This window comes from Megalops cyprinoides, chromosome 23 (assembly GCF_013368585.1).
Source record: "Megalops cyprinoides isolate fMegCyp1 chromosome 23, fMegCyp1.pri, whole genome shotgun sequence".
Classification (NCBI taxonomy): Eukaryota; Metazoa; Chordata; class Actinopteri; order Elopiformes; family Megalopidae; genus Megalops; species Megalops cyprinoides.
Window position 1 is genome coordinate 19,179,305 of NC_050605.1, and position 12,220 is coordinate 19,191,524.

Sequence of the window (12,220 nt, forward strand, 5' to 3'; positions counted from 1 at the left end):
GTTGTCCTGACACAGTATTGCAACCATCATATTGTAATACACACAACAGCAGGCCGGAGGAATGTGTTCAGAGATCAAAGGGATTAATGTAACCAATTGTCTCTCTGTCCCACAGTCTATCTCCCACAATGCACCAGCAGCAAAGGGATCAGACAGCCTGATTCACACCAGCGAAGCTCGTGTATGGCTGCGTTCAGAATGATGTCACAGTGGACCAGCGATGGGCTGTAGTGGTTAGAATATTGAAGGTCACGCATTCGAGTACAAGGTTATACCTTACAGTCAGCGCCCTCAGGCAAAGTACATAATCTCAATGGACCCTGCGAAAATCCACCATTACAAATGAATAATGCCTTTCACAAAGGAACAATAACAACACGCTGTTTAATATGACCTTTACACACCCTATTAATCATACATACATGGGGCTGCGAGTTCGTCCTCCCGCAGGGAACTCATTCTGAATTATCAGAGAGGAATTTACTTTACAGCGAGATGTTAAACAGTGAGGTTTAGCACACCTTGTTCTCAAGACGCAGCTCTGTGCTGAGGAAGAAAAGGACTGTTCTTTTTTATGACGACAGACAAAGAAAAAAAAAAAAAAAAAGACAACACGAGGCAGAGTGCTACCATGGCAATGCAGGGCTCTCCAGTGGAAGGACTGGAAGGACTTCAAAGCCCTGCCACTGTACAGTTCATTAATGCTGTTTAAGAGCGCACTCCAGCGTTCTTTCATGCCTCTCTCAGTCTCTCTCTCGCTCTCTCACACACACTCACAGACCAATCATGAGAGCTGAGGAGACAGTAAAACTCACAACGAACCACAGCGAGGGGAACGTAATATTCAAACTGGAAACAGTGAAAACTTCCCCATGCCCGTGTATCAGGATCTCATGGAGGGCTGGTCTCTGCCTCTCTCTGCACCACAGCATCCGCGAAAAGAAAGAAACAAGCTGAACAGGGTTTAACGGTTTTCCCTGAGCGACGGGAATAACCCGACACCTCTGCTCTGCTGCGTGAATGTCCCTCTCCTCCCACAGTCAGCCCACGCCTCGCTTCCTTCTGCAGCCTCAGCAGCAACGAGAGAGAGAGAGAGAGAGAGACAGAGAGAGAGAGAGAGAGAGAGAGAGAGAGAGAGAGAGAGAGAGAGAGAGAGGCAATGAAAGAGAAGCAAACGTGCTGTAATTAAAGAGCGACTCTGAGACGCGCCCTGTGAAGCACAGCCAGGCGCAGCGGGAGCAGAGAGGACACGTCCACAGCCAGCCAGGCCGTGCTAAGATGAAGCACTGGAGTCGGGTCCACACTGGCCTCTGTGTAGCGTAGTGGTAAGGAGCAGGGCTTGTTACCAAAAGGTTGCTCTTTTGATTCCCTGCTGAGACACTGCTGCTGTACCCTTGGGCATGGTGTTTAAAACACAACTGCGTCAGTTAATATCCAGCTGTATAAAGGGGTAATGCAAAAAATTGTAACATGTAAGTCGCTCTGGATAAGAGCGTCCGCTAAATGGCAATAATGTAATATAATGTGTAAGGAAGCACTCAGCAATCCCGAGAGCATCGTGAGCGAGCTGTGTGTTTCACAGCACTAAAGCTTGTTCCGTCCACAACATCCAGGCCCATTCTGACCCCCTTGGTCGTTCAAAGCCTGGCCAGCAGCTCCTATATCGACAGTCTCTTGGTGCTGACCGGTGGCAGCCCGTAACTCAGTGTCCTGCTGGGGCGAGACGCTGCGTCTCTCCTCGGCTGGAGGATAAGGTCACCCTGCCCTGAGTCTGCGTCTGCGTCGCTCAGTGAGTCATCCGAGGCGAGGACCCGGAGCGACTGCGTGAGCGGCTGCCGTTGTCACTCTCAGCAGGACGCTCCCTTTGCAGACGGCCTCATTCTAATTCAGGACGGCGCACGCTCTGTATCTCCCACACACATCCGCTTAGCTACAGCACAACCGGTCCTGCTCCGGGAACAGAGAGGGGCATCTTATCCCGGGTATGAGCCTACAACCCTCTGAGTTAGGAGTGCCGGGGTCAGTGCCCGTCCCTCGTGCTGTTTACGGCTGTTCTGTCTGAACCAATCAAAACTCACAGCTCTCCATAGAGTTCATCCATTGGTTAGAAACAGTTTGTCATGGATGAAGTAATAAGCTCGGTTTGGTGCCTCACTAGTTTCTGCTTTGACCATTCAATGGGTCTGCTGGTTCTCAGACTTAATGTGTTTGTGATCATTTGTGACAACATGTCACAAACATGTCACCCTCCTGCCGGTAGGCACAGGGTAAAATGGTGTATCTGTTTCTGGGGTGGCAATGTAACATAGTGGTAAACAGCACGTAAGGAGCAGGGCTCGTAACCGAAAGGTTGTTGGTTCGATTCCCCAGTGGGACACTGCTGCTGTACCCTTTGGCAAGGTACTTAACCCACAACTGCCTCAGTAAATATCCAGCTGTATAAAAGGATAATATATAAAATCTGTAACCTATGTAAGCTGCCCTGGATAAGACCATCCACTAAATGCCAGTAAAGTAATGAACATGTAAGCATGTAATGCTTGTCATTCTCGCAGTAGAGAGCAGGCTCTACATTCCCACTGACGAGCCGACATAAGTCACCCCAGGCTGGTTTAGCTCCGCCCCTGCTCACCCACCTGCCTCCTTCAGATTGGTGCACCTCTGGTAGTGGGAGGAGCGTAGGGCGGGGGCGCGCACGCTGTAGAGGCGGGCCCTCTCGACGCGGGCGTCGAACACGCGCAGCAGCGGCTCCTTCTCCTCCCACTGCGACATGATCTTGTTGTCGATGAAGGTGGCGAACATCTGCGTCTCGATGAAGTGCGACAGGAAGGGCAGGTAGGGCTCGGGCTGGTCCGACAGGAAGGAGGCCTGGGGAGAGCGAGAGTATAATCCGAGAATTACATTACATTACATCATTTAGCAGATGCTCCTACCCACAGTGACTTCCAAATAAGTGCACTATGCTAAGAGTAGTTATCGAAAAGTACTACAGGAGGTCAGTAAAATACTGAGTTAAGTGCTAAGCTAGTGTAGAGTGCTTTTTTAATAGAAAATAGGGATAGATAAGATAGAGATGAAGGTAGACCAGAGATAAAGCTTGAGAATAAAGACATTTTTGTCCACTTTACCCAATCTGCAGACCAGCTAGCTGCTCTTCAGTTATAAAAGAAATTACTGCCTGCCTTGTCTGAAAAGCATACAATAAAGTCCATTTTTACTGTGCGAGGCTGACATCTACAACAATCATTTCAATACGGAGCCATTTTGTACCTGTGGGCAAAAAAAAAACCTTTACAGAGAGAGAGCTCACGGTAAGTGACTGGAGAATGTTTGCAGTTCACCATGTTTGACTGCTCAGTGAGGTTCCTGGCTAGGCATCTCTCTCTCTGTCTCTCTCTGTCTCTCTCTCTCTCTGTCTCTCTCTCTCTGTCTCTCTCTCTCTCCCTCTCTCTCTCTCCCTCTCTCTCTCTCTCTCTCTCTCTCTCTCTCTCCCTTTCTGTCTGTGTAATCTTTGTTTTAACTGAGGCATGAAATGGCTTGCCGATGCATCAAACCGATGTGCATTTCACCCAGCACGTCCGCATAAAGAGAGCACTAAATTACCCAAACCCCACAGTCGACACTACACCACGCACTGACCCCCAGCTGACGCTTTGGCCGCTAGCTGACAGAAGACAAACGCAACTCTGTGATGCATGAGCTGACACAACAGGCAATCCCTCTGCTCAGAATTCTGACTGGGCATATTCGGTTCACAGACACTGTTCTACCAACCAAAAAAAAAAAAAAAAACATCATAGAAAAAAGAAGAATTTCACTTTCACAGATCAGGTAGCGCATTTCACAAAATCCATGACTAGACTCCATGAATATCACAACTATGTCAGACAAATATAATCTCAAACAGAGGTCTTCAGCAGTATACTCTCTACCAATAGGGACGTTATGGATTGATTCCTGCCTATAATACATTTGTTCCTTTTCCCTAACGTGGTAAAAAAAAACACACTTAACATTTTGTAGTTGACAGATTGCCTCAGACCCTTCTGTCTTACCCTAGACATGCTATGTTAGGTTCCTTGGAGATTTTTTTTATGATTTAACAAGAAATCACAGATGGACATTTCTGCCTGCACTTATCTAACGGAGCCTTCAAATAAAGTATCAAATTGTCTCCCTTTGACTTAAAATCAACATTAATCTGATCCAACTGGGTGATTTGGTGTGAGAGAGTGTGAGTGTGTGTACATCTGTGTGTGCATATGTGTATGCATACGTGCACGTGTGTATGAGTGTGTGTGTGTGTGACATGTGTGTACGTGTATATGTATGTGCCTATGTGTAAATGTGTGTGCGTGTGCATTTGTGCGTGCGTGCGTGTCTAAGAATGTATGAGTGTGTGTGCATTTGTGTGTGTATATATGTGTGCATGTGTGTGTATGTGCATGTGTGTGCATGTGTGTATTTGTGTGTATGAGCATGTGTGTGTGTGTGTGAGTATATGTGCATGTGTGTATCTGTGTGTATTTCCATATGCGTGTGTATGTGCATGTGTGTATTTCTGTGTGTGTGTGTGTGTGTGTATCCATATGTGTGTGTATGTGCATGTGTGTATTTGTGTGTATGAGCGTGTGTGTGTGAGTATATGTGCGTGTGTGTATGTGTGTGCATGCCTGTATGTGTGCACACGGCTGCGTTCTCACCTTGTCGAAGTTGTGCATCTGCTCGCGGTTGTTGAGCCAGGACTCCAGGTCCTGGGCTCCCTGGATGACAAAGGCCTCGTAGTCGGCAAACATGGCAGTGAAGCGGCTGGCGAACACCTCCCTCAGCTGCACGTTGAGCTTGGCGTCCCTCAGCTCCTCCTCCTCGTCGGGGGTCCGCCCCGGGGCATCGCCCGCCTGGCCCCCCCGCCCCAGCATCTCCACCCCCTCCACCGCCACGCCCGTGCGCTTGGCCAGCGCCTGCAGCCGCTCCAGCACGGCCAGCGCCTCGCCCCCCAGGTTCCCGTTGCGCCGGTCGTCCACCAGCTCGTGCAGTGCCAGGCTCTTCAGGTGGGCGGGGCTGGGGCTGACAGGCGTGCCGCCCTGTGGGGCCACGCCGAAGCGCTGCAGCACCTCCGTCAGCTCCGCCACGAACTCCGCCTTGTTGGGGAACTGCGGGAAGTCTTCCGGCAGCTCGATGCAGTGGTTATCAATGTCCACAAAGCACAGGTTAGCCTGCAGAGAAGCAAGCCAAAATGAGAAGTGCATTATCCCTGCTTTTATACTGTTACTTATTCACCTGACATTACTGCCATTTAGCAGACACTCCTATCCGGAGAGATTTACACAGGCTATAGTTTTCACGTTATCCATTTATACAGCTGGATATTTGCTGAGGCATTATGGGTTAAGTACCTCGCCCAAGGGTATAACAGCCGAGGGTGTAAGGGTATAAGGCCCAAACCACATCCTCGAACTCCTCTTCCTACCCCTTCCCACACTGCCCCAAAATATGCGGCTCCAGGATCGGCCTCTACACCCACCTGAAGACCCATAAGGACCCAGAAGGAGGACAGTCTCACTCGACTTTGAGTGACCGCCGATAATGATGATGAACAGCAGTGCCCCAGTGGGGAATCAAACCTGCAACCTTTCGGTTATGAGCCCTTGCTTCTTACCACTACACTACACCAAATGGGGGTGACAGTGTAAAGAGGGAGGCAGGGTAAATTGTTGAACTATGGGCAATGCCACTGTCTCACAATAAACACAACTGATCAGGGCAGGAGAAGGCATAAAACACAGCGTGTAACTTTGTGACCATTACTCTAACCTCCTCTGCTTGCGAGAGATAGCATAAGGTCAATGTAAACATGAGGACACTGAAACTATTAAACCCAGTTTTCACTGTGGTTGTGAATAAGTACTACATGCTCAGGCACTTTACTTAAGTGGAGGAAACTGAAGTGTGAAAAGCTTCTTATAAACCTCTTGTGTGCATCTAATGTGAGCAGGTAATCACTGTTTGGGGTCCAGCGGTCTTTAATGGTGTTTTATGTATAAGTATCCTCAGGGCCTCTGTAACTTGATGAGAATGGTGCTGAAAGAGGAAGAAATCTTGAGTAATAAAAACATCATATTTTTTAAAATTGCCCAGGGGCACCTGAGATGAACAGTGTCTGTCCATCTCGGTCCTCTCAGGACACCGTATCCCATCTACACTCTCCTCATCTCTGACATCGAAGGGCTGATGGCACTTGTAGTGCTGTGGGATTTTTACAGGAACAAGGGATGAAATGAGGGCTTAATTAAATCGCAAGTGTAGACTGGGAAAGATTAATCCGTATAAAATGGAGTGTGAATCCTGCTGAAGGGGGTAGTGGGGAGCAGTGAAGATAAATCCAGTCCAGGAGGCGACTGACAGGAGATAAACAATGGAGATAACATCAGTGCAACCCACTGCATTACATTACATTCCATTCGTTTAGCAGACGCTCTTATCCACAGTGACTTCCAGCACAAGAGACCATAAGCGTATCCACTCACTGTGAGACCAGTGAGAGTGAGCATCACAAGTTACCTTGAGCAGCTTGACTAGACAAGGGAGCTGTGAAGTGAACCCAGATATGGTCTAATGGATTCATGATGACATTCCCATAAGGATTCATTGAGATGGACTGATCTGAGCCATGCTGACCTGGATTACAAGGATGTAACCACTACTAGTGGGCATGGCTGAAGGTCACAAAGGGACCTGCACATCCTGTAGTGTATATCACTGATTTATCATTTGTCATTGCCGAAGCCACCTTAAAAGCACAAAACACTGGACGATGGAAATATCTGCCATGTAATGGCTGCAAATGATATGGGCATTGAACTGATAGCTGTGGGTGGCTGAACAAATTTCATTCAGTGGTTTCCACATCAGATAATGTGCTGTTGATCAATGCTAAAAAGCACAGCTTTTAATCTAACTTCTTGGGATTCCTGAGTGTGTTTTCTTTTCTATGTGATATAAAATGGATCAAGCCTTACGAGAAAATGCTTGTAATGGTTTCTGTGTGGTTCTGTGGGATTTAAAAATCTGATACATGCGATTGTCTTGCCAGTTGATGTAAAACTTAAAAAGTCTTTAAATGGTTGACATTACCTGAAAATTCAATCCACATACTTGCAGAGCATAAAAATTTTAGCATGCCTGCTGTCCAGAGGTTATGCCTTTGCCTCTCTCCTATTAAAGCAACAGGCCCACTGAAGTAAATATTCACAAATTAGCCAAATACCTGTCACTCAACAACCCGACAGTCTGTCAGAAACTACCACTCGGGGGCTAGTGGAGTGTGGGACATGTGTGTGAATGTGTGTGTGTAGGGGGATGCACTGCATGTATATGTGTGTGTGTGTGTCTGCACTCCATCTCTCTTTCGCTCCCTCTCTTTGTCTTGGTATTATATTTGCTGCTTCAGCTTCACTCATGCAGCAGCAATTTACGGAAGTGTAAATTCACTGGTTGTCAGACTACAGGCCTGACTGGTCGTGTGATGGCTCAGGGCAGGGGACTCTGGCTAGCTCAGGCCCAGGGGGAAGAGGACCAAGACAGGACTCAAAACACTCATGGTGCAGGTTCCCAAGAACAGGCCTGAGCAATTACAGTCAAAAACAACTTCTGATCTGATGAGGTTCTCATGAACGAATCATCCTCCGCTCCTTAGATAGATCCCTAAACAAACTGCCTATCACCCCAGGTAGACCTATGATAGTAAATGTCCCAATTACCAAAACGTGTTTTGTTCCGATAAAGAAGCAGATCCGATGTTCGCAACAAAGTCAGGAACACCTACATTATATTACTTCAGAAACAGAATAAAAGAGAGATGTTTTTTGTGTGTCCTTTCAGCTTTTGCCTGTTTGTACCAAATGCAAACTGCCACAAAAGCACAAGTTGTGAGAGAATGTCATGTGACAGAATATTGTAAATAAATTAACCCAGATACACATAAACAGGACACAAGAATCTGAAGTTCCACCCAAACTCAAAGCCCTCACAATTCATGTAATGTATTTCCCTCATTTAACATTTTTTTTTTTTTTTTGCTTTGTTAATCTGATGCTCTTTCTGCAACCTTGTTCTGCCAACAGCTAATTCTCTAATCATTTCCTTTCTTGGGCAATGATACTTCAAAGAATTACTGGAGAAACGATAATTCAGCGTGCATCTTTTGGGGGAAACGAAAAAAGCAGGCCGGAAAATTGGATTTGGTGAAGAGGGGGGAAGCTCTTGGGAGGCTGCAGGAAACCGGACAGATAATTAAAATTCATGTGGAATTGGGAGAGATTAACACACCCCAGGGAGAGTGCTCTGCCGGCTCGTTAGAATTCTGAAGCTCGTTAGAATCTTATCTCCTCCACACACGAGCGAGGCGCTCGCCAGCCAGAGATGGAAACGTTAGTGATGAAAGTCTGTTTTATTTTGCCTTTTTCTCAGAGAGCAGCGGGCTATTAAGCGCACAGAGATTGTGTGAGACAGGACAAGCTCAGAGCCTACATATTATCATTTCAATTAACACCACAGAGCAGCTCACACCTGAAATAGTTCGTTTCTTTCTTCACCCTCTCTCCGAGAGACGTTCAGTGGCACCGGCCAAGCGGCTGTACTCACACACAATGGGAAACCCTCTGAGTTCAGATGTGATGTTTCCGAGCTCGAATCGAGACGGCACTAAGCAAATGGCTCTGAGCAACGCAGAGCCTCGCTGGTGAGAGACAGGCGATGCCACTTCCTGTGGTCCCAGCCCCTGCTAAAGCACGGTGCCTTTCAGCGCACTCTTGAGATGCTGCCTCAATAACACTACGATGAAATACCGCGATCCGCGTTGACAACGCTGCCGGGGAGCTAGGAAACCTTGAGAGCAGCTCCTTACCCCGTCCTTCCAAGTGGCAGAGCATTCAAGCCACAGGTGTTGTGATACATAGTGGTGGGCAGTGTAGCACAGTGGTAAGGAATAGGGCTTGTGACCGAAAGGTCGCTAGTCCGATTCCCCGCTGGAGCATTGCTGCTGTACCCGTGGGAAAGGCACTCAACCCAGAATTAGCTCAGTAAATATCCAGCTGTACAAATGGATAGCATAAAACTGTAACCCATAAGATTGTAAGTTGCTCTGGATAGGAGTGTCTGCTAAATTAACAATAATGTAATGTAACGTAATAGTGTGTGCAAGTGAGTAGGGACACGAAACACCGAGCCGAGCCCAGGTTCTGGTGCCGTACCTCCTGGGGCAGCTCCAGCTTGGAGCGGTCTGTCCCCTCCTTGGACTGTAGGCCCATCAGGTAGGGCACGGGGGCGTCCAGGAAGTGGCGCAGGGAGGCGGGCAGGATGGGCACGTAGACATGCTGCCACTGGAAGGGGAAGAGCAGAGTGGTGATCCCCTCGGCAACCGTCACCAAGCGCTGGTAATCTGCAGGGGGAGAGGGAGAGAAGGGTGAGAGGGTGAGAGAGCGGTATATCATATCATAGCATCCATTGTCTCATTCACTCATTCAAACTGCATGGAAATGAAACACAGCAACGTGAAGTCACATGTATTCATATATTTCGCACATGCGCGGGAGGGGGAGTCAGATTACAGATTTCCAAACCCACCGAGCAGATTCAATGTCACGCCCTCAGTTCGCTGCTCGTGTGAAATACGATGGCGAGGCCGGGGTGACCATCAGCAGAAATAACGCAACGCTACACCGACTTTCAGTCTCCATCTCAAGCGCCTGCGCTTCAACTTGGACTCCACTGTCAATATCAGGGCTGGATCCCATTCAGCTACAGATGAAACTAAGAAGAATACAGCACGGGCAGGGGCAGGGATAACCTCGGGTAAACCTCAACAGGCAGGAACGGCGCTCAGGGCGTGTTTTAATGGGGGCCGGGCTTTGCGGTTGGGGTTGGGATTACCTGCTCATTACAATAATGAAGGGCACGTGAACATTATTCCAGGCTGTAAATCAGGATTTCTCTGCCTTAGGCCTCTGTGTTTAATCTCTCCGTGTTTGCCAATCCTGTACGACACGAATGTCAGCAGGATTTCGACTGACCAGAGAACGTGACAGACTGAGGGTTGCTGAAATGTCAGACAGTGGCCCCCGAAGCTCTGAGGCCCATTGCCTTTTGCAGCTGGCTGGGCCTGTGTCTCTGTGACATTAAAACCCAGTCACGCAGCAGAATCTGCCCGAGCCCCTGTCTCAGCCACACCACTGTCACCCAACAGGAAACAAGGGCATTTGCATCACGTTTAGGGTGGACACAGGGGAGAGATGTTCGCAGATGTATTTTCTTCTAAAGCTACATATCTCTGGATGGAGTCTACAGCCATGTTGAAAGACCTAAATTTGTGCCACCATTCCCTGCCCCCCTGACCCTCCCCTCAGATACTCTTACTTTCATGACATCACCCCTGTGTCCAGGACAATGCATCCCAGAAGCCCCTGTTTCAGTCACTTTGACTGAGAACCAGCAAATAGTAATGAGGAGCTTTAAAATGGTTGCTGCAGTGACAGGGAGCTGTGCCAGTCATATGGCAACAGGGCAAAATGACAGTGGAGTTTAACCAGCAGCCTCCTCAGAGTAATGAGCATCCTCCACTTATTACTAATAATTGGACTGATTTTTAATGATGCACAGATCTCCATCCTACAATATGAGGGTGAGAGTGGAAAGTATACAGCTCCACCCCCCCCAACACACACACACACACACACACACTCTAAAAAAAGACTCTTGGGCAGAGAGACCCCATCCCCCCACTTCCCCACTTCCCTGCAGAGCCATCTCTCTCCCTCTCTCTCCGACTGTAGAATAAAAGCACTTGAGATGAGCGCTCTCTGCTTCCCGCATCACTGAGTATGTCAGCCCTTCCTGCAGCCATGTGCCCAGCCACCTCTGTCATCGCACCCCCCATCACCCATCACTTCCACATGCCTTTCCATTTGCCCCCTCCCCCCACTCACCACTGCCACCCCCACAACCCCCATCAGCCTTCCAGACGTCACAAGAGGCAACTGGAAGACATTACGGTGGACACACACACACGCACACAGATGCACACGTACGTATGTACACACAAACACGCGCCCAGACACACATGCACAGATCCACATGCGCACAGACACACAGACACACACATGCACGCACGCGCATGCACACACACGCACACACACACACACACACGCACACACACACACACACACACACACACACACACACACACACACACGCACGCACGCACACACACACACACACACAGAAGCTACTGTATCAGTACGTTCAGAAAGCCTTTTTCACTGAGCAGCGTGGTACTGTGCTCACAGTGTTTAGCAGAGACACTCCATCACAGATAACTGTGCGGCACACAGAGAAACGGGTTACACGTAATTCATCAACACACTGACAGTGCAGCAGCACAGCGCCAGGGTAATCCTATTAACGCCAATCACAGCTGCGCGGCAGCGACTACAGCCAGGCCCGGCACTATGGGGGTGCTGAGGGGTGTACCCCCAGTTGTCACCTTATATCCCGATGTCTACCCTGCCCTATTTTCTCCTGCCACCGAGCCTAACTATAGCTGTACCTGGCTCTGCTCCCACAGAAAGCCTCTCACCGGAGCACAGCGTCCAGAGCTGCACACACCGCTGTTGTGCAATCCTACAAACAATTAACCAAATGGACGGCAGGCAATCATGCCATCACAGGGCGAGTAAGCACTCCTGTACGCGGGCTGACGGGGCCGAACAAACGGCGCTAATCCCTTTCAAATCTCACAGACAAAACAACAACACTGCCGCGAACCGAACACAACATGCTGGGTCGATCCATAGCCATTAGCATGTAATCAGGCTCGCTCTGCGGAATGTTATATTGAACGCCTCGGCCGTTAGCTGCCAGAGCGGTCCCCATCAAGACGGCATCCTGAGCCGTTTTTCATGCCTCCATTTCAAGGCCTTATTCTGAACACCTTATTGGCTTGCCAGTTTCATGAACGGAGATTTATAGACACAATGTGTCTCATACAAGAATGGGTGGGAGTTAATTCAATCACATTCCTTGCAGGCACTCATTGTGTTCATTATAAAAGGGCAATAATGTAGTGTAGCGGTTAAGGACCTTGGCTTGCAACCAGAAGGTTTGCAGATTAATGCCCGCTATGGACAGATGTTGCTCAGTCAGTCAATCAATATGTCAATCAATC

General features: G+C 48.6%; 1 protein-coding gene across 4 annotated transcripts in view; it reads right to left on the reverse strand.

The window, feature by feature from the left end:
• The window catches only part of LOC118770487 (DENN domain-containing protein 5B-like), an 82,143-nt gene that overhangs the window by 16,047 nt on the left and 53,876 nt on the right, over positions 1–12,220 (reverse strand). For all 4 annotated transcript variants that reach the window (XM_036518200.1, XM_036518198.1, XM_036518199.1 and 1 more), the window contains exons 4-6: positions 9,252–9,439; positions 4,704–5,216; positions 2,637–2,868 (exon numbers count right to left, since the gene is read on the reverse strand). In XM_036518200.1, coding sequence (XP_036374093.1) covers positions 2,637–2,868; positions 4,704–5,216; positions 9,252–9,439 — 933 coding nt within the window. The remainder of the gene's footprint in view (positions 1–2,636; positions 2,869–4,703; positions 5,217–9,251; positions 9,440–12,220) is intronic.